Source organism: Scyliorhinus torazame, chromosome 15 (genome assembly GCF_047496885.1).
Source record: "Scyliorhinus torazame isolate Kashiwa2021f chromosome 15, sScyTor2.1, whole genome shotgun sequence".
Taxonomy (NCBI): Eukaryota; Metazoa; Chordata; class Chondrichthyes; order Carcharhiniformes; family Scyliorhinidae; genus Scyliorhinus; species Scyliorhinus torazame.
In genome coordinates this window covers 162,041,259-162,061,751 of record NC_092721.1, presented here as the reverse complement: position 1 = coordinate 162,061,751, position 20,493 = coordinate 162,041,259, and the positions used below count along the sequence as shown (strand labels likewise).

The window sequence follows — 20,493 nt, the reverse complement described above, 5'->3', positions numbered from 1 at the left end:
CCGGCGGCAGCTAGACTGCTGAGGGGATTTATGGACCAAATGGGAGGGGTGGACCCTTGGAGATTTGCAAGGCCGGGGGCCAGGGAATTTCCATTCTTCTCACATGTCCATAAGGCTTATTCTCGAGTCGTCTTTTTCATTTTGAGTAGGCGCTGATAGCGAGAGTAGAGGATACCGAGTATTCGGCAATAGCCATTTCGGACCACGCCCCGCATTGGGTGGACTTGGAGATGGGGAGGAGAGGGACCAGCGCCCGCTGTGGCGCTTGGAGGTGGGGCTGTTGGCGGACGAGGCGGTGAGCGAGCGGGTCCGAGGAAGTATAGAGAGGTACTTTGAGACCAATGACAACGGGGAGGTCCGAGTGGGGATGGTATGGGAGGCACTGAAGGCGGTGGTGAGGGGAGAGCTGATCTCCATTAGGGCCCACAAGGAGCGGAGGGAGCGGGGGGAGAGGGAGAGGCTGGTGGGGGAGATGGTGAGGGTAGATAGGAGGTATGCGGAAGAGCCTGAGGAAGGATTGTTGAGGAAGAGGCGCAGTCTCCAGGCCGAATTCGACCTGGTGACCACCAGGAAGGCGAAGGTGCAGTGGAGGAAGGCCCAGGGGGCAGTCTACGAGTATGGGGAAAAGGCAAGCCGGATGCTGGCGCATCAGCTTCGGAAGCGGGACGCAGCTAGGGAGATCGGGGGAGTTAAGGACAGGGGAGGGAGCATGGTGCGGAGTGGGGTTGGCATCAATGGGGTTGTCAGGGACTTCTACGAGGAATTGTACCAATCCGAGCCCCCACGGGAGGAGGGAGGGATGGGCCGTTTCCTGGACCAATTGAGGTTTCCAAGGGTGGAAGAGGGACTGGTGGTGGGAATGGGGGCCCCGATTGGGCTGGAGGAGCTGATCAAAGGGATAGGAAGCATGCAAGCGGGGAATGCACCGGGGCCGGACGGTTTCCCGGTCGAGTTCTATAAAAAATATATGGGCCTGTTGGGCCTGTTAGTTAGGACCTTTAATGAGGCAAGGGAGGGGGGGCTTTACCCCCGACGATGTCCCGGGCACTGATCTCCTTGATCCTGAAGCGGGACAAGGATCCCCTGCAATGTGGGTCTTACAGACCGATTTCCTTGCTAAATGTAGATGCCAAGGTGCCGGCGAAGGTCTTAGCCACGAGGATTGAGTGCCGCAGATCATCCATGAAGACCAGACGGGGTTTGTGAAGGGGAGACAGTTAAACGCAAATGTGCGGAGGCTTTTGAACGTTATCATGATGCCGGCGAGGGAGGGGGAGGCGGAGATAGAGGTGGCGATGGACGCTGAGAAAGCCTTCGATAGGGTAGAGTGGGGGCACCTGTGGGAGGTGCTGAAGAGGTTCGGGTTTGGGGAAGGGTTTGCCAGGTGGGTTAGGCTGTTGTATGAGGTCCCGATGGCGAGTGTGGCCACAAATAGGAGGAGGTCCAAGTACTTTCGGTTGCACCGAGGGACGAGACAGGGGTGTCCCCTGTCCCCCCTGCTCTTCGCACTGGCGATTGAACTCCTGGCTATGGCACTGAGAGAGTCGAGGAACTGGAGGGGGTTGGTGGGGGGGGGGGAGGAGCATAGGGTGTCGCTTTATGCGGACGACCTGCTGCTGTATGTGGCGGGCACGGTGGGAGGAATGCCAGAGGTAATGAGGGGCGAAATTCTCCGTTATCGGCGGAAACTCCGCCGATCGGCGCAAAATTATCGGCGGAAACTCCGCCGATCGGCGCAAAAAACGGCGCAAATCCCACTTGCGTCACGTCATAAAAATGGGCCGATAGTCTGCGGCCCGAAATGGGCTAGCAGCGACGTAACGGGATCCGCGCTTGCGCAGTGGTTCACGCCGTGCAGCGTCATACGCGCTGCACGGCGTGACGGCTCATAAGGCCGCGCAGCTCCCCCCCACCCGACCGGAAACAGCCCGACCGCAACACCCCGACTTGATGGCTGGCCGTCGCTCAGCCCCGAGGTTCGAGTCACGCGATGTGAAGGCGCTCCTGGATGCGGTGGAGCAGAGGAGGGACGCCCTGTATCCCGGGCACGGCCGCAGAGTTGCCCCACGCCACAGCCGGCGTCTGTGGAGGGAGGTGGCAGAGGCCGTCACCGCTGTGGCCCTAACACCACGGACAGGCACCCAGTGCCACCAAGAAGGTGAACGACCTCGTCAGAGCAGGCAGGGTGAGCCTCCCCAAATCCCCCCCTCCCCCATATCCCCCCCTCCCCCATATCCCCCCCTCCCCATATCCCCCCCTCCCCCATATCCCCCCCCTCCCCCCATATCCTCCCCCTCCCCATATCCCCCCCATATCCTCCCCCTCCCCCATATCCCCCCCTCCCCATATCCCCCCTCCCCCATATCCCCCCTATCCCCCCTCCCCATATTCCCCCTCGCCCATATCCCCCTCGCCCATATCCCCCCTCCCCATACCCCCCATATTCCCCCCTCCCCCATACCCCCCATATTCCCCCCTCCCCCATACCCCCCCTCCCCCATATTCCCCCCTCCCCCATATTCCCCCCTCCCCCATATCCCCCATATTCCTCCCTCCCCCATATCCCCCCTCCCCCATATCCCCCATATCCCCCCTCCCCCATATCGCCCATATTCCCCCCTCCCCCATATCCCCCCTCCCCATATCCCCATATCCCCCCTCCCCATATCCCCCATATCCCCCCCCATATCCCCCCTCCCCCATATCCCCCCTCCCCAATATTCCCCATATCCCCCCCTCCCCCATATCCCCCCATATCCCCCCCTCCCCCATATCCCCCTCCCCCATATTCCCCATATCCCCCCCTCCCCCATATCCCCCTCCCCCATATCCCCCCCCCATATCCCCCCTCCCCCATATCCCCCCTCCCCCATATCCCCCCTCCACCATATCCCCCATATTCCCCCCTCCCCCCATATCCCCCCCTCCCCCATATCCCCAAGTGAATCCAGCCCTAACCTTAACCTCTGCAATGCACGCGCAACCGATGGCGTGCATTCATATACCTGCCTAACACTGTTGCCTTTTACCCCTGCCACCACCCCCCCCCCCCCCCCCCCAGGAGAAGCGCGCACACAACAATAGGGAGCATGTGAGGACTGGAGGAGGGCCCGCTGATGAGAGGCCACTGACCGTACACGAGGAAAGGGCCCTGGAACTGGCTGGCGGACCTGAGGACCGGGAGGTTGCTGATGCAGAGGTCGGGGCCCCACGAGCAAGTGAGCCACCAACAGCCCGTCCCCATATCCCCCCTCCCCTATATCCCCCTCTCCCGTATCACCTGATCACTGCCTGATGTCTAACCATGCATGCTTCATTGTGTATCGCAGGACCAAACGTCCAGGCACCCATCCCCGCAGATGCAGACCGCCCGCAGGATGCCCCTCGGAGACCACAGGAGACGGAGAGACCCGCACCCTCCAGCATGCGACGCCCGCAGGATGCCCCTCGGAGACCACGGGAGACGGAGAGACCCGCACCCTCCAGCATGCGACGCCCGCAGGATGCCCCTCGGAGACCACGGGAGACGGAGAGACCCGCACCCTCCAGCATGCGACGCCCGCAGGATGCCCCTCGCACACCACGGGAGACGGAGAGACCTGGAGCAACAGGGAGACGACACCCCCGTCACGTGCGGGAGCGACCACCCAGCGATGAGGGGGGCAGCCACAGGCCCCCGTCACATCCGAGCCAGGACACCACTACCCAGGACACCACTATCCAGGACACCCCACCCGGGACACCACTACCCAGGACACCCCTACCCGGGACAGCACTACCCGGGACAGCACTACCCGGGACAGCACTACCCGGGACAGCACTACCCGGGACAGCACTACCCGGGACAGCACTACCCAGGACACCCCTACCCGGGAAGACGAAATACCGGACAGTGACTCAGAGTGGATGGGTGGAGACGAACCCCCACCCCAAAGTGCCATGGACTCAGAGTGGGACGAAGAGCACGACACAACGCCACTGCTGTCACCAACACCCTCCACCATCGCAGAAACACTCACCACGGTTGGGCACTTTAGTGATGAGGCGTCTGGTACACTCACTGGTGCGCACAACACAGCCGTCCCGGTACAGCAGGTGGAGGTAGGAGCAGCAGAGGGACCGGGCGGTCGGAGGGCAGCCCAGGCCAAGCGAACATCTGCCGCCCAGATGGATCCCGGGTTCCTGCAGTTACCACACCCACACATAGATCCGATGCAACCACTGACACGGAGACGAGCGAATAGGGTGACGGGTGGCTTGCGGCGGCTGCGGTCGCAGGTGGAGGAGTCCACCCGCGTCCAGGAGCTGGGAGTGGTCCCGGTCATGCGTGCCACCCAGGCTGACACCGCACGGGTGGCGTCCGCGGTGGAGGCAATGGGTGCGACGGTGTCAGACATGGGGAACGGTTTGCGAGGCCTGGGGCCTTCCGTGCAGGCGGCGTCTGTGGCCCAGGAAATGGCTGCCCTCTCACAGGAGGCCATGAGCCAGTGCCAGCGCCAGATGGCAGAGGCGCTCAACGCCATAGCCCAGTCTCAGCACGCCATAGCCCAGTCTCAGCAGGCCATGGCCCAGTCTCAGCAGGCCATGGCCCAGTCTCAGCAGGCCATAGCCCAGTCTCTGCAGGCCATGGCCCAGTCTCTGCAGGCCATGGCCCAGTCTCAGCAGGCCATCGCTGAGGGCATCGGCGCCAGTGGCCATGTGCGAGCTGGCGTCGCACTGTCGCAGACAGGGTTCGACAACCCCCTGGGCTCCATGGCTGCAAACCTGCAGACCCCTGTCGATACCAGCACGGGCCTCCAGGACTGGCAGCGCCAGATGTCGGGGGGCGCGTCGGATGGCCAGTCCGTTCGCATCCCCCACCCATGTAGAGGCCTGGGGGCCATCGGGCACCCCGAGGGAGGAGGAGGTGGTGTGGTCCGTCCCGGCTCCCTCTGTAGGGGAGGTCCCGGTACACCGCGACACCTCGGACTCCCCCCCTTCCGTCCCAGGTGCATCGGGTGGGCAACGGGCAGGACAGGCTGGCAGCTCGCCATCCCAGTCGCCCGGGCCGCAGCCTGGCCCATCTAGGCCAGGACGCCCCAGGAAACGGCCACCAAAGGGGTCCAGTGTCAGAGGGCAGGAATCACAGGAGTCCACCTCCAGTTCTGCTGTACCGTCTGGGGAACCACGTAGACGTAGTCAAAGGGCCCGTAAGGCCAAACAATTAGACACTGAGTAAGTTGGCACGGGTGCAGGGCACAGATGAGTTTTAGGCGCTAGGGCACGTGCATGAACTCCTTTGGTTATTAAAGTCAATGTTACACCTACCGAAGCTGCCTTTGTGCTCTGTCCAAAGTGTGCGGGGGTGTCATGTACGTTGAGCGCAAGTGTGTGTGTGAGGGGTGGTCTTACCTCAGCCCCAGGTGAGTCTGCCCCCTTCCCCTGGGCCGCCATCAACATCCCCCGGGCAGAGGACGGGACCGTGCGCTGCAGTGTCACAGCCGCATGCAGGGATGGTCCGGGTGGATGGTGGTACTGTGGCCATGGGTCAGACATAGTCCAACGATGTAGAGCCAGGAGCTCATCGGAGGCGGGTTGTCATCATTCTCCATGGCCTGCGATAGACACGCGTCCACCCGCAACTGGGTGAGCCCGGCCCGTTGTGCCGCCGGTGGATCGGCAATTGGGGGTGGGGGGGTGGTGTGCATGCGGGTGGGGTGTGTGGGGTTGGGGAGGGGGGTGAGGGTGCTGGGTGGGTGGATGGGTGGGGGGTGTGGGTGGTCGGCTGTTGTCATGGTGTGCGGTCTGTGGCCATACTACCCGATTCCCACGCCCATCTAGTCAGTGAAGCGGGCGTCTATCAGTCTGTCCCGTGCCCGCTGGGCCAGCCGGTAACGGTGGACAGCCACCCGTCTGTGTCTACCCCGTCTGCCCTGACCATTGCCCCCATCCGCCTCATCTGGGGAGGACTGGGCCTCTTCCTGCTGCTCCTCCACTCCGCCCTCCTCTGCCTGCGGCACATCGTCCCCTCTGCTGGGCTATGTTGTGCAGGACGCAGCACAACACAATGATGCGGCCGACCCTATCTGACCGATACTGGAGGGCGCCCCCAGAGAGGTCCAGGCACCTGAAACGCATCTTCAGCACGCCAAAGCACCTCTCGATCACTCCCCTTGTCGCTACATGGGCATCATTGTAGCGGTTCTCCGCCTCATTGCGTGGCCTCCGTATAGGCGTCATCAGCCACGATCGCAATGGGTAGCCCCTGTCGCCCAGCAACCAGCCCCTCAGCCGGGGATGGCGTCCCTCGTACATGCCGGGGATGGATGACCGCGACAACACGAATGAGTCGTGTACACTGCCTGGGTGACGGGCGCAGACGTGCAGGATCATCATGCGGTGGTCGCAGACCACCTGTACGTTCATCGAATAGGTCCCCTTCCTATTAGTGAACACGGCCCTGTTATCTGCAGGTGGCCGCACGGCGACGTGCATCCCATCGATCGCGCCCTGGACCATGGGGAACCCGGCAATGGCAGAGAAGCCCACGGCCCGGGCATCTTGGCTGGCCCGGTCCACGGGAAGCGGATGTAGCGGTGCGCCATGGCATAAAGGGCATCTGTCACTGCCCGGATGCACCGATGTCTGCGATATGCCGGACAGGTCCCCACTCGGTGCCCGGAATGACCCCGTTGCATAAAAGTTCAGGGCCACCGTAACCTTGACGGACACGGGGAGAGGGTGTCCCCCGCCAGTGCCACGCGGTGACAGGTGTGCCAGCAGGTGGCAGATGTGTGCCACGGTTTCCCGGCTCATCCGGAGTCTCCTCCTGCATTCCCGGTCCGTGAGGTCCTGGTATGACAGCCGGGGCCGGTACACACGGGGCGCCCTCGGGTGCCTCCGTTGCCGTGGGGCCGCGACGTCCTCCTCCCCCTCCTCGTCCTGTCGGTCAGGTGTCCCTCCAGCCTGGGCGGCTGCCGCCTGCCCCTCTGCGGCAGCCTCTCTGGCACGCTCCTCCTCCTCCTCCTCCTCCTCATCCAGGGCAACATAGACATGAGCGGCTGCCACCACGGCGGCCAACATCGCTGGATGGTCTGAAAACATGCCGGCCTGGTGGGGGGGGGGGAGGGGAACGACGACATGTCATCATTGCCCATATCCCCTCCTCCCCCCAGCCAGGTGGCATGGACCGCATGGGTCCAACTGTTGGAGGCTGGCACCTGGCCAGGTGGACCAACTCATTTGCCCTCCCATCACCCACCCCAGCACGGACCCCCCCCCCAACCCCCAACCTCCACCCCGGCACGGACCCCCCTCCCCAAACCCCAACCTCCACCCCGGCACGGACCCCCTCCCCAACCCCCAACCTCCACCCCGGCACGGACCCCCCCCCCCCCAACCTCCACCCCGGCACGGACCCCCCCCCCCCAACCTCCACCCCGGCACGGACCCCCCCCCCCCCACAACCTCCACCCCGGCACGGACCCCCTCCCCAACCTCCACCCCGGCACGGCTCCCCCCCAACCTCCACCCCGGCACGGACCCCCTCCCCAACCTCCACCCCGGCACGGACCCCCTCCCCAACCTCCACCCCAGCACGGACCCCCCCCCAACCCCCAACCTCCACCCCGGCACGGACCCCCCCCCCAACCTCCACCCCGGCACGGACCCCCTCCCCAACCTCTACCCCGGCACGGACCCCCTCCCCAACCTCCACCCCAGCACGGACCCCCCCCAACCCCCAACCTCCATCCCGGCACGGACCCCCTCCACAACCTCCACCCCACCACTGACCCCCCCCCAACCCCCAACCTCCACCCCGGCACGGACCCCCTCCCCAACCTCCACCCCGGCACGGACCCCCTCCCCAACCCCCAACCTCCACCCCGGCACGGACCCCCCCCCCCACCTCCACCCCGGCACGGACCCCCTCCCGGCACTCCCCCGGAGCCCAACCTACTCTAACCACCCCCCCCCCCCCCCCCCCCCAACGGCCGCACACACACACACACACAAGCCGAGACACACCTCTCCTCAGGCAATCAGTCTGCGGCCACGCCATTTCCTGCCCAGAGCCAACCCCCCAGGCCGTCACTCACCTCCTCGCTGGTCGGCGTGAGCCTGGAGCACCGGGTCACGCCGATGAAAAGGAGGTTTGATTCACGTCGACGTGAACGGTCATCACGTCGACGGGACTTCGGCCCATCCGGAAGGGAGAATATCGGCAGGCCGAAAATCGGCTGCCTTGCGCAGACCCGTGACATTCTCCGCGGCAGCAGCGCCATTAACGCCCCGCCGACTTTTCTCCCTTCGGAGACTTCGGCGGGGGCGGGGGCGGGATTCACGGCGGCCAACGGCCATTCTCCGACCCGGCGGGGGGGTCGGAGAATGACGCCCGAGGATCCTTCGGGAATTCGGGGACTTTTCGGGGTACAAGCTCAATATGGGGAAGAGCGAGCTGTTCGTAGTTCAGCTAGGGGACCAGGAGAGGGGGATTGGCGAGCTCCCACTAAAAAGGGCGGAGAGGAGCTTCAGATATTTGGGGGTCCGGGTGGCCAGGAACTGGGGGGCCCTGCATAGGCTTAACTTTACAAGGCTGATGGAGCAAATGGAGGAGGGGTTCAAGAGGTGGGACGCGTTGCCGCTGTCCCTGGCGGGTAGGGTGCAGTCAATCAAAATGACGGTGCTCCCAAGGTTTTTGTTCCTGTTCCAGTGCCTCCCCGTGTTTATCCTGAAGGCTTTTTTCAGGCGGGTTAACAGGAGTATAATGGGGTTTGTGTGGGCGCGATGGACTCCGAGGGTGAGAAAGGTGTTCCTGGAGCGGAGTAGAGATAGGGGGGGCTGGCGCTGCCCAACCTCTGTGGGTACTACTGGGCCGCCAATGCGACGATGGTGCGCAAGTGGGTGATGGAGCGGGAGGGGGCTGCATGGAAGAGGCTGGAGACGGCGTCCTGTGTGGGTACGAGTCTGGGGGCGCTGGCAACGGCGCCGCTGCCGCTCCCTCCAAGGAGGTATACCACGAGCCCAGTGGTGGTGGTGGCCCTCAGAATTTGGGGGCAGTGGAGGCGGCATGGGGGGGGGAAGTTGGGGCCTTGGCATGGACCCCATTAGGGGGGAACCACCGGTTCGCCCCAGGAAGAACAGGTGGAGGGTTTTCGGGGTGGCACAGGGCAGGGATACGAAAGTTGGGGGACCTGTTTGTGGACGGGAAGTTCGTGGGCTTGGGTGAGCTGGAGGGGAAGTACGGGCTCCCCCGGGGAACACCTTCAGGTACTTACAGGTAAGGGCATTTGCCAGACGGCAGGTGGTGGAATTCCCGCGGCAACTGCCACACACAGTAAAGAACAGGATGCTCTCGGGGGGGTGGGTGTGAGGGGGAAGATCTCGGAAACTTACCAGGTGATGCAGGAGGAGGAGGAGGCCTCGATGGTGGAGTTGAAAGGTAAGTGGGAGGAGGAGTTGGGAGAGGAGATCGAAGAGGGGACGTGGGCAGATGCCCGAGGGAGGGTGAACCCTTCCTCTTCGTGCGCGAGGCTCAGCCTCATACAGTTTAAGGTGCTGCACAGGGCACACATGACCGGGACAAGGATGAGCCGATTCTTTGGGGGTGAGGACAGGTGTGTTAGGTGCTCAGGGAGCCCAGCAAATCACACCCATATGTTCTGGGCATGACCAGCGCTGGAGGAATTTTGGAAGCGCGTAGCGAGGGTGGTAGGATCCAGGGTCAAACCGGGCTGGGGGCTCGCAATATTTGGGGTGGCAGAGGAGCCGGGAGTGCAGGAGGCGAAAAAGGCCGGAATTCTGGCCTTTGCGTCCCTTGTAGCCCGGCGAAAAATTCTCCTTCAGTGAAAAGATGCGAGGCCCCCAAGCGTGGAATCCTGGATCAGCGATATGGCAGGGTTCATTAAATTGGAGAGGGTGAAATTTGCCGTGAGAGGGTCGGTACAAGGGTTCTTTAGGCGGTGGCAACCTTTCTTAGACTTTCTGGCAGAACGATAGACATTGGTCAATGGCAGCAGCAGCTCGGGGGGGGGGGGGGGGGATTTACTTTATTTTTGTTTATGGTATTTACACTGGAGGGTCTGAGGGGGTGTATACACCAGTTGTGTTAAGTCAGGGTGTTAATGTTAATTTATTATTTATGTACAGGGGGGAGGGATTTGGGGGGTTGCTTTTTTAGATTGTGTTTTGTACTTTACCCTGTTGGGTTCTTTTCTCTTTCTCATTTTGTTATTGATATTTTATGAAAACCTTTAATAAAAATTATTTTAAAAAAAAGAATCATAGAATCGTGATCAACAGCGAGGTATAAAGGGGAAACAACCACTGATCTGCCTGCGGGACTCATGGAATACACGCCTGCCAGGTAGGGGGCGGCGGCTAACTACCTAGGCCTCATTAAGGCAGGGGATGAAAACAGGCTTAACTCACGCCTGATCAGATCTATTCTCCCAGCGAGGTCAGCACTGGGAGTGAGATGCTGTACTAAGCATGTAATTGTAAATATGTAAATAAATTCACCTTTGTTAACGACAGCTTCCTTATGAATTATTAAACTGGCGATGAGGATTCACCCATCGATTCGCCTGTCATTTCATTTCATTTCATTTTCATTTCATTTCATTTTCATTTCAGTTAGTATTAAGTGTGGAATGGTAAATCATTTAAGATGCGGTTGTTCGTAAAATTGGATACCTTTGATGCGGGGCTGGAGGATTGGAATCAGTATGCAGAGCGCATGAGGTACTTCTTTCGAGCAAATGGTACGGGGAGGGGGGGCTGCAGGGGAGACCAAAATTAAGTTCTCCCTCTGACCGCCTGCAGGGCCCATACATTTGGAATCAACAATGTTTGACCAACCCGGCTGCACCGGATTCCAGGTTGTTTGATGAACTTGTTGCAATGGTTTCAGACCATGATGACCCCAAACCGTCTGTGATTGTACAAAGGTACCGATTTAAATGCCAATATGTTCCACTGGTGAGTCGGTTACAGACTCATTAACTCGTTTGAGACGCTTGGATGAGTCCTGCAGGCTCGGGCCGTCCCTCTCAGAAATGTTACAGGACAGACTCTTGTGTGGTATCAATAATTCGGCCACTCAACAGAAGCTGTTAACGGAAAGTACGCTGGATTTAAAGAGTGTCATTGAACTTTCCCTCTCTGCTGAACATGCAGAGAAGGGGGAATTACGAAAGGTGCATTGATAATGATGTGCATAGTTTGGGTCGCCCTCTCATTCAGATTCCATATCAGTCATGGAACGGTGCGGGTCCGGCCAGAGCTCCTCTGGCAGAGCAGCCCCCAAGGCAGGTTTGTGGCGGAGTTTGTATTGCAGGCACTGCTGTAGCCCAGTGGGATACTCTTCACCGAGGAGGATGATGAGAACTGGCCATTGTGGTCAATGGTCTCGTAAAGGTCAGGGCAGCTTGGAGCAGAGCAGAACATACCGCCTGCGACAACAGCAGCGGTCGCCCCGACGAGGGCTTAACATGTGGACTTAGCAAGATGACAACGACTGCTTGATGCAGTTGAATTGTGTGTTGTCTCCGAAGGTCACACTGATTTTGATTTACTTTGTAAATGTATGGACTCCCAGTACCAATGGAAATAGATATGGGGGCTGCCGTCTCCATTGTGGACCTCCGCACTTTCCAACGGTTGTGTGTGGGAATCATACCGCTGACCTTAGGGATACCAAGGCTCATCTGGCCACCTATATGGGGGAATCGTTAAGAATTGTAGGGATCATCGTGACACCGGCCGTGTATGGGCCACCGGCAGTCCGCCTACCCCTAGTGGTTGTACATGGTCCAATCCAGATTTACTGGGAAGAAACTGGTTGCAGGTCCTTCAAGTCGATTGGCAGCAAATCTTTCAAGTGGGCTTCAGCAATCTTAATGACATGTTGAATAACTATCCGGAAGATTTTCAGGAAGGCCTGGGCAGGATTAAGGATACCAGAGCCCATATCTATGTTGATCCTTCTGCTCAGCCCCAGTACCTCCGGGCGAGGCCAGTTCCGTATGCGCTACTTCCTAAGCTGGACTCAGAACTACAATGGTTGCAAGATCTGGGAGTCATCCCACACTTTGCATAATGGACTGTGCCGGTGCTGCCAGTGATGGAGTCTGATAAATTGTCCGGCTGTGTGGGAACTTCAAGCTTACTGTAAACAGGGTTTTGCAATTGGATTGCTATCTGCTGCCCCGGGTTGAAGATTTATGTACTCGGCTGGCCAGTGGCTTTTTGTTCACAAAGCTCGATATGAACCTACAGGAGGAGCTTGACCTGGAGTCTCAAAGGTTTGCCATGATAAATACACATTGCAGATTGTTTGAATACACCCGCCTTCCATTTGGAGTTATGTTGGTCCCAGCGATATTTCGGTGAGTGATGGAGAACATTTTACAGGGCTTGCCAAAAGTGGCCGTCTACTTAGTTTAAAAAATTTTTTTTCCAATTAAGGGCCATTTTGCGTGGCCAATCCACCTATCCTGCACATCTTTTTTTGTGTTGTGGGGGCGAAACCCACGCAAACACGGGGAGAATGTGCAAACTCCACACGGACAGTGACCCAGAGCCGGAATTGAACTTGGGACCTCGGAGCCGTGAGGCTGCAGTGCTGACCACTGTGCTACCGTGCTGGCGGCTGTCTACTTAGTTGACGTTCTTATCACTGGCTCCACAGAGCAGGAGCACATGGAAAATCTCCAGGAGATACTCCGCTGCTTTGTCCATGTGGGCGCCCGACTAAAACGAAGCAAATGCGTTTTCCGTGATAAGGCCATGATCAACCTTGGATATCATGGGGATACTGAGGGCTGCACCCCGTCGAGGACAAAGTCCAGACTAGAAAGGAGGCCCCCACATCGCGGAACGACACTGAACACCGGTCCTTTTTAGGCCTTGTTAAGTATCACGGCAAGCTTATTGCAAACCTGGCCTCTCTATTGGCCCCCATTGCACGCGTTGTTACGGAAAGATCAGAAATGGTGCTGGGGTGCGTCGTAGGACGAGGCAGAAGCATTTGTAGTTGTAAAGAGGCGCTTATCCTCCAAACAACTCTTGACACACTATGACCTGACGAGACCATAATTTTAAAGTGCGATGCTTCCCCTTATGGCATCGGGGCAGTGTTGGACCACGTGTGGAGTGACAGAACGGAATGCCCCATTGCTTGCCCCATTGCGTTTGCCTCGAGAACCTTGGCGGACGCCGCGTGGTTATCTTTGGAATTAAAAAATTCCATCGGTATGTGTATGGTTGGCATTTTGTTCTCATAATGGACCACAAGCCGTTGCTCGGCCTATTCCAGGAGGACAAGAGCACCCCGCCTGTTGCGTCAGCCAGGAACCAGCGGTGGGCACTCCTGCTTGTCACTTACGAGTACACTTTTCAACACCATTTGGGTACCAGGATCGCCCATGCAGATGCATGTTGTCAGTTGCCTGTGAGCGCCCCGTCCCCATGTGTGGTGAATGAGGTGATTGTGACCTTACTGGTGACGGTTGCTCAAGTACATGCAGAGGGACCCGCCATTGGCGAACCTTCGCCTTCCTTCCTCAGCGGCGGTAAAATGGCTTTTCACCGTCTCTGTGACCCTTTGCTCAAATGTTCTCTGAGCTGAGCTTGGAGGATGGAGTGATATTGTGGGATTCTCAGGTGCTCAATTCTCCTCAGGGACAGGAAGCCCTGTTGCAGGATTTGCACGCTGGCCATCAGGAGCTTCCTAAATGAAAATGTTGGCACAAAGCTATGTTTGGTTGCCGGGTATCGGTGCAGAAATCGAGCGAATGGTACAAAACAGCCTAGTATGCTGGGAATTGCAGAATCTACCCTGGTCAGCATCTCTCCACCCGTGGGAATGGCCGAGTCGTCCATGGATTTTGCCTCCACGTGGATTTTGCTGGGCCATTCATGGGCTCTATGTTTTTAATAATTGTGGGCATCCACTCCAAATGGCTGGAAATCTTCAGAATGTCTTCCAGGGCTATTATTGAGAAGGTCAGGGGATCTTTATGTACTAACGGACTTCTGGAGGTGCTGGTTACGAAAAATGGAACTCCTTTCACCAGTGAGGACTTTGTCATTTTTATGCACCGCAATGGCACATCTGTACAGCGCTATATCATCCTTCCTCGAATGGACTGGCAGAGAGGGTGGTGCAAACTTTTAAATAAGGTTTGAAAAAGCTGTAAACATTCTTTTGTTTTAAAAGTACTTTAGATCTCTGTTGCATCACACCTGTAGAGTGGGCCCTTGTGCTCCCCATGACCAAAATCTATTCAAAGTTGTGAGTCAGATGAACTCCATTATACACTTTGGGGTTCTCTAAACCCTGGCCCGTAATACAATTCATAATTTTATTCTACTATTTTCTTCATTGCTTTAATACAATTAAGTTGATTAATAGACCACTTCAGAGGGCATTTAAAAGTCATTGCTCAAGTCTGTAGGCACATCAGGATGAGGATGATAAGGGCATCAATTAACCTGATGTATTTTTACACAATTCAGTGTAGTTTCATTTTCAGCATTACTAAAACTAGATTTTTTATTCCAGATTATTTAATTCATCGAATTTAAATCCCCCAGATGTTGTGGTGGGATTTGAACTCATATCTCTGTAACATTAGTCCAGGCCTCTGACTTACTAGTTCAGTAACATCACCATTATGCTACCATTCCCATGTTGAAACAATTAAAATTGGAGATGCTCAAGAAGCCACAATAAGAAGAGGACAGATATCTCAGAGCATTGTGCGTTGGAGGGGATTAAAGAAACAGCAAGTGGCAAAGCCATGGAGGGATTTAAAGGCAAGGATAAGAGTTTGAAAACCGAGGCATTGCTCAACTGGTATCTAATGTAGTTCAGCGGGCACAGAGGTGATGGGTGAACAAGGACTAGGTGTGAATAAGTACATGGACTGCGGAGATTTGGATGACCTCAGGCTTACAGAGGGTATACCTTGGGATCTGTCCCAAGGTATACCCTCTGTCCCCCTCATCCAATGCATTAGGATGAGGGGTTTCAGCAGCATTTGAGGTGAGGTGGGGCAGAGTCCTGCAATGTTAAATGTATGGAAATAGACAGTCTTAGTGTTGGAGCAGGTATGTGGCAGAAGCTCAGAGGTTGCAAACAGTCTGGTTAAGCCTCAGACAGTTGCCAGAGTGGGGGCTGGACTCTGGAGATAGAGATAGAGATGAGGTTTGCAGCAGGGTATGAATATAATGGCTTTGGTTTAATTGGAGGCGATTTCTATTCATTCAGTACTGGAGATCAGACAAGCAATTTGATAATTTAGCAACAGTGGAAGAGTTGAGAGAGACAGAGGGCTGGATTCTCCGATTTTGAGGCTATGCCCGGAGCATGTGTCTAGTCTTATGACCAAAGATTGGGCACCGTCCACGCACCGATGCTCCGCCCAGTGGGAAGCTAGCAGCCGCATCACGTAAAGCCCCCGGCTTTACCTGCAGATACGGACGGAGAACTGTCGGGTACAAGGCCACGCATACGGACGGCGGCGACCTGCGGCGGTCGCGCTGTCCAAGATGGCGCTGGCCGTGCGTGGACTCGGCCTGCCAGATAGTGCCCCGCTGTAACCCCCCTCCCCACCCCCGGACCATCCTCCACCAGTCCCCACCGAAACCCCCCAGCCAGGTTGATGAAACCTCAGACCACAAGTGATCCACGCCGTCAGGAAGTCGGCCCATCAGGGGTTGAGCATATGGAGAGGGCCTTCAGGTGATGTCCTGAGGCCGTCCCAACGGCGTGCGACGTACTCAGCGATGACACCGTTTTGGAGGGGGCGGAGCATGTGAAAAACAACGCCACCCCTAATTTCAGCATCAAAACAAATTCTCCGGCCAATCGCCGAATGCGATTTCGGCGTCGGCAATCGGAGAATCCAGCCGAGTGGTGATGCAGAGCTGGGTGCCATCAACATATATGAAATTTCAGATTTCCAACAATGCAGCCTCTTACCCAGCTCTCCCAAAAATGTTCAAATCCCTTAATCTGTTTGCCACCTCATTCACAGCACAGATACCACAGTGGATAAATTTAAACAACATGCACTGTTAAAATAATTCTGCCTTTCCAATCCCTGAATAGTGTTTGACACAGTTCGCCATATTATCATAATTTTAATCTATTGTCCAGCTTTGTTGGACTGGTTTATTGTGTGTCCATTCTTTTTTTTTCTTTTTTCTTCTTCTAAAAATTTAGAGTACCCAATTTTTTTTTTCTAATTAAGGGGCATCATTGTATTGCGGGGATAAATGTTCGTTCGGATACCAGGAATAACTTTCCAGCTCTTCATTGAAATCTTTTTGATTTTGCTCATTTAAGTGACGTGGGTGTTGCTGGTTAGGCCAGCACTTATTGCCCATCCCAAATTGCCCTTCAGAATGTAGTGATCTGTCTTATTGAACCACTGCAATCAATGTGGCGTAGGTATACCCAGTGATGCTAAGGAGGATTTTGACCCAGCGACAGTGAAGGAACAACGATATTTTTCAAGTCAGAATGGTGAGTGACTAGGACGAGCGGTTCCAGGTAGTGATGCTCCCATGTATCTGCTGCTATCGGCTGCCCTTGGCCTTCGAGATGGTAGTGGTCGTGGGTCTGGAAGGTGCGATCTGAGAAGCCTTGGTGAGTTCCTGCAGTGCATCTTGCAGCTGGTACACACTGCTGATACAGTGCGACAGTGGTGGAGTGAGTAAAGGGTACCAATCAAGCAGGCTGCTTTGTCCTGGATGGTTTAGAGCTTCTTTAGTGTTGTTGGAGCTGCACTCATCCAGGAAAGTGGAGAGTATTCCATCATAAAATATTTGAATTAGTACTATAGGATCTATTACATCTGCCAAAGCAGGCAGATTGGGCCTCAGTTGAAGACTCTTCTGAAGAACTAGATGGATCGGGTTCAAGCTTAAAAAAGGAATTGCACAGGTTGGTTAGTTTTGCTCATTCCACTGTCACTTGCATCTGCTTTTCATGGGCCCTCATCGTTGTTGGCTACTGTCTTACTCTTAATATGTTGATTAAATATGTATTATCAGTCTTTACATTATTTGAACCTAAAAAACTATGATCAAAACCATCAACATTTTCCATTCCAGTGACCACGGTTAATTTTCCTTCCTCATCTCCCTTGGAGGCCTTTGAAAAGGTGCTTCTGCTCCACTGTCCAACTTGGCAGTTCTCACACAGCTGTACTTTTACTTATCAATTTGTAATCAAAACATCTCCAGAAAAGGCTTCACTTATCACACCAACACTGATGTGGACTGGGGTGGGCACAGTAAGAAGTCTTAAAACACCAGGTTAAAGTCCAACAGGTTTGTTTCGAATCACTAGCTTTCAGAGCACTGCACCTTCCTCAGGTGAATGAAGAGGTAGGTTCCAGAAACATATATATATAGACAAAGTCAAAGATGCAATACGTTACTTTGAATGCAAGTTTTTGCAGGTAATTAAGTCTACAGGTCCAGACGGAGCAACTGGATAGAGGGATAATCACAGGTTAAAGAGGTGTGAATTGTCTCAAGCCAGGACAGTTGGTAGGATTTCACTAGCCCAGGCCAGATGGTGGAGGGTGAATGTAATACAACATGAATCCAAGGTCCTGGTTGAGGCTGTACTCATGTGTCCGGAACTTGGCTAACTCCAAGTTACTTGTGGTGAACCCAAGGATCCTTGTTTGGCCATCTCCTTTTCTAGAAGCAATCCCAGCATTGACAATCATGAGGTCACCTTCTAAATGTACTCCACGCCAAGCTCTAACTCTCCACCCTCTTTCTCCATTACCTTAGTGTCAAACTATCTGTCTGACATCCAATCATGAATAAACCGCAACACAAAAAAATGTATTACTATATTACAATTAGGTTTTTTCATTCTTTCACAGGATGTGGGTATCATTAGCTAGGCCAGCATTTGTTGCCCATCCCTAATTGCCCTTGAGAAGATGGTGATGAGCCGCCTTGTTGAACCGCTATCGTCCCCGTGATGTAGGTACACTCCCAGTGCTGTTTGGGAGGGATTTCAATGTCGCTACAATGCATGAGTAAAGAAGTCATCGACACGTTTTGTCATTTTCCATTCCATACTCAAAACTAGGTCTCTTTCCTTCATCCCTTGCATTTGTCAACAAAATGATCACTCTGAGGAGTTGAACATGTCTGTGGAGGAAATGGCTTGAATGGAACAGTACAATAGAGGATCAGGGTTTTGGGTTTTCAGTTAATTGTGTAGATTTTATTGTTCAGCACACTTTTTTTGGCCTAATGAAGTATTTTAATTACTGTTTTTTAAATTACTTTCATTATGTCTAACACCAGAATTTCACAAATAGCGAGGATTCAAAGGGCACATTTAATTTAAACAGTATAACTCAAGAAAGAAATCAATCAAAATTCTGAGATATTATTCCAATTAAAAGGAAATTCCATTGAAACTTTAAATATTTAGAATTATGTGCAAAATATTTGAGTTTGTGATGGTGCAAAAGTCTTGAGATGAAAAGGTAAAATACAATCTACTGTCTCAACTGAAGAAACAAAATGTAGCTTTATTTTAAAAGTAAATGGCCACATTTTCATCCTAAAAGGACAGAATTTTTCCAGTACCTGATTCTCTCCACCATCAATGTAAAATGCAAAACTCAGCAAACATCCTATCAACTATTTCTTAGAAAGGTTACATAGACGCCATGTAGATAAAAGTTAACTATACAGCACCTGTACCTTCGATCAACAATTCTTGACCATGGCTGCCCAACAGAGTTCTTGAAAGAAATGGAGCAAAATCCACAAAGATCTCACGTAACAGTGGAGCAACCTTTTCTAGGGCTCGTTCAAGTTTTGCTGTGATGCTGTTTTGAAATAGAAAAAATATGCTCATAAAATTGCATCATGTCCCAGAATTACATCGTATGTTATAACACAGAAACAGGCTGTCTAGTTCAATAGGTCCATGTCAGTGTTTGTGAACATTCTGCCACCTTACTTCATTACACTCCATCAACATATGCTATTCCTTTCTCTCTTATCTACTTATCTAGCTTCCCTTTAAACGCATCTACGCAATTCAGTTCAATTAATGAGTTTTACATTCTCATCACTCTAAGTTAATCCACTTAAATTTGTACTACATAGGTTCTGAACCGTGATTTGAAATGTTCTTGTTGGTTTGAACTATTTTGGTTTTGCCTGAAACATTCGTCTTGAATTAGAGTTCATAGTATTGTATAGTACAGTATAATTTGAACATCTCAAGATTGAAAATTATTGGTGTTTATCATAAACACATAAGCATAAAAACAAATCCTAAAGTTTTCTTTTTTATTTTGTTTTCCCTCTTCTACTGAAAATGCTGCCTCCCATGTGAACTCACAGCCTTCCAGAACTTGTCTCAAGTGGTCATTCTTCATCTCTCAGTTTAGGCAATGAATTCTGCTGATGCAACTGTAATGCAATTCTGGAGTGGTGTGAGGGAGGAATCAAAGATCGTCTCAATTTGGCAGTCCTTAGTAACCACAAACACCTTTTTAGCAAGGGTCATTGTATATGATTTGAAATGTTGAGCCTAACATCAGTAGTGGAGAAAATGCTAAATTCAACAATAAAGGATGTGATAACAGGCAATTTAGAAAATATAAACAGAATTAGACAAAGTCAATGTGGATTCATGAAAGGAGAATCATATTTGACAAGCTTACTGGAGTTTTTTTGAGGATGTAACGAGCAGAATAGATAAGGCAGAACCACTGGATGCAATGTATTTGGATTACCAGTGTTGGGAAAACAAAGCTAGCTTTAAGAGATTTACATTTGTATTGGTAAATATTAGAAATAAGGTATAATTTTAAGTGGGTTTAATTTAATGTTTCTGTGCCTGGAGGATGAAAACATAGCCAGATTCATGCTGGACAAAGGTGTTTTTATGTGTGGAGGTTGGGTGAAATTCCCACTGTGATCCTACTGTGCTTATGGTGGTTTATGGTGTGAAGAGTAAATATAAATAAATTGTTGCTCAGCAACAGGAGGCCACTTTCCACAAGAAAGGGATTTCCTTTGTTTTTAGTTTTAACTAGAAGCAGAGCAGTTGCAGACAGGACACTGGGGAGTGAACAGCTCTCAACCCTGTCAGGAGAATCTGGAGAGGATAATGGAGTTGCAAAGATGCAAGCCTCCTGAGGAAAAATATATCATCCAGATAACCAGGGAATTGGGACAGAAAGAATGTTTAAGATGACTGCAGATAAGAGAACAGAGATCACGATATTGTTCAGAAGGATCCAAGGAAGAGTAAACAAAGGGTTGAGTTCAAAAGTGATGCCATTTTTGCTACAGTCTGGGAATCAAGAGTTACAACAATTGTGAACAGTTTGCACAGCAGTTAAGACAAATACATTTTAAAGGGGTTGTTGTAAAATCAAGGCCTGAATTAGTTATTGCAAGTGGTGTGGAAGATTTGTTGAAAAATGTTGTTTAGAAAACGTGGTCTGG

At 53.6% G+C, this 20,493-nt stretch overlaps 1 protein-coding gene across 3 annotated transcripts in view; it reads right to left on the bottom strand.

Annotated features, from left to right (window-relative positions):
- Nucleotides 1–20,493, bottom strand: part of nbeaa (neurobeachin a) — a 1,435,335-nt gene that overhangs the window by 701,842 nt on the left and 713,000 nt on the right. For 2 of the 3 annotated variants that reach the window (XM_072477018.1, XM_072477017.1), the window contains one exon: nt 18,730–18,857. In XM_072477018.1, the coding sequence (XP_072333119.1) occupies nt 18,730–18,857 (128 nt within the window). Of the gene's footprint in view, nt 1–18,723; nt 18,858–20,493 lie in introns of all 3 variants that reach the window. The other variant, XM_072477016.1, reaches the window with a different exon arrangement.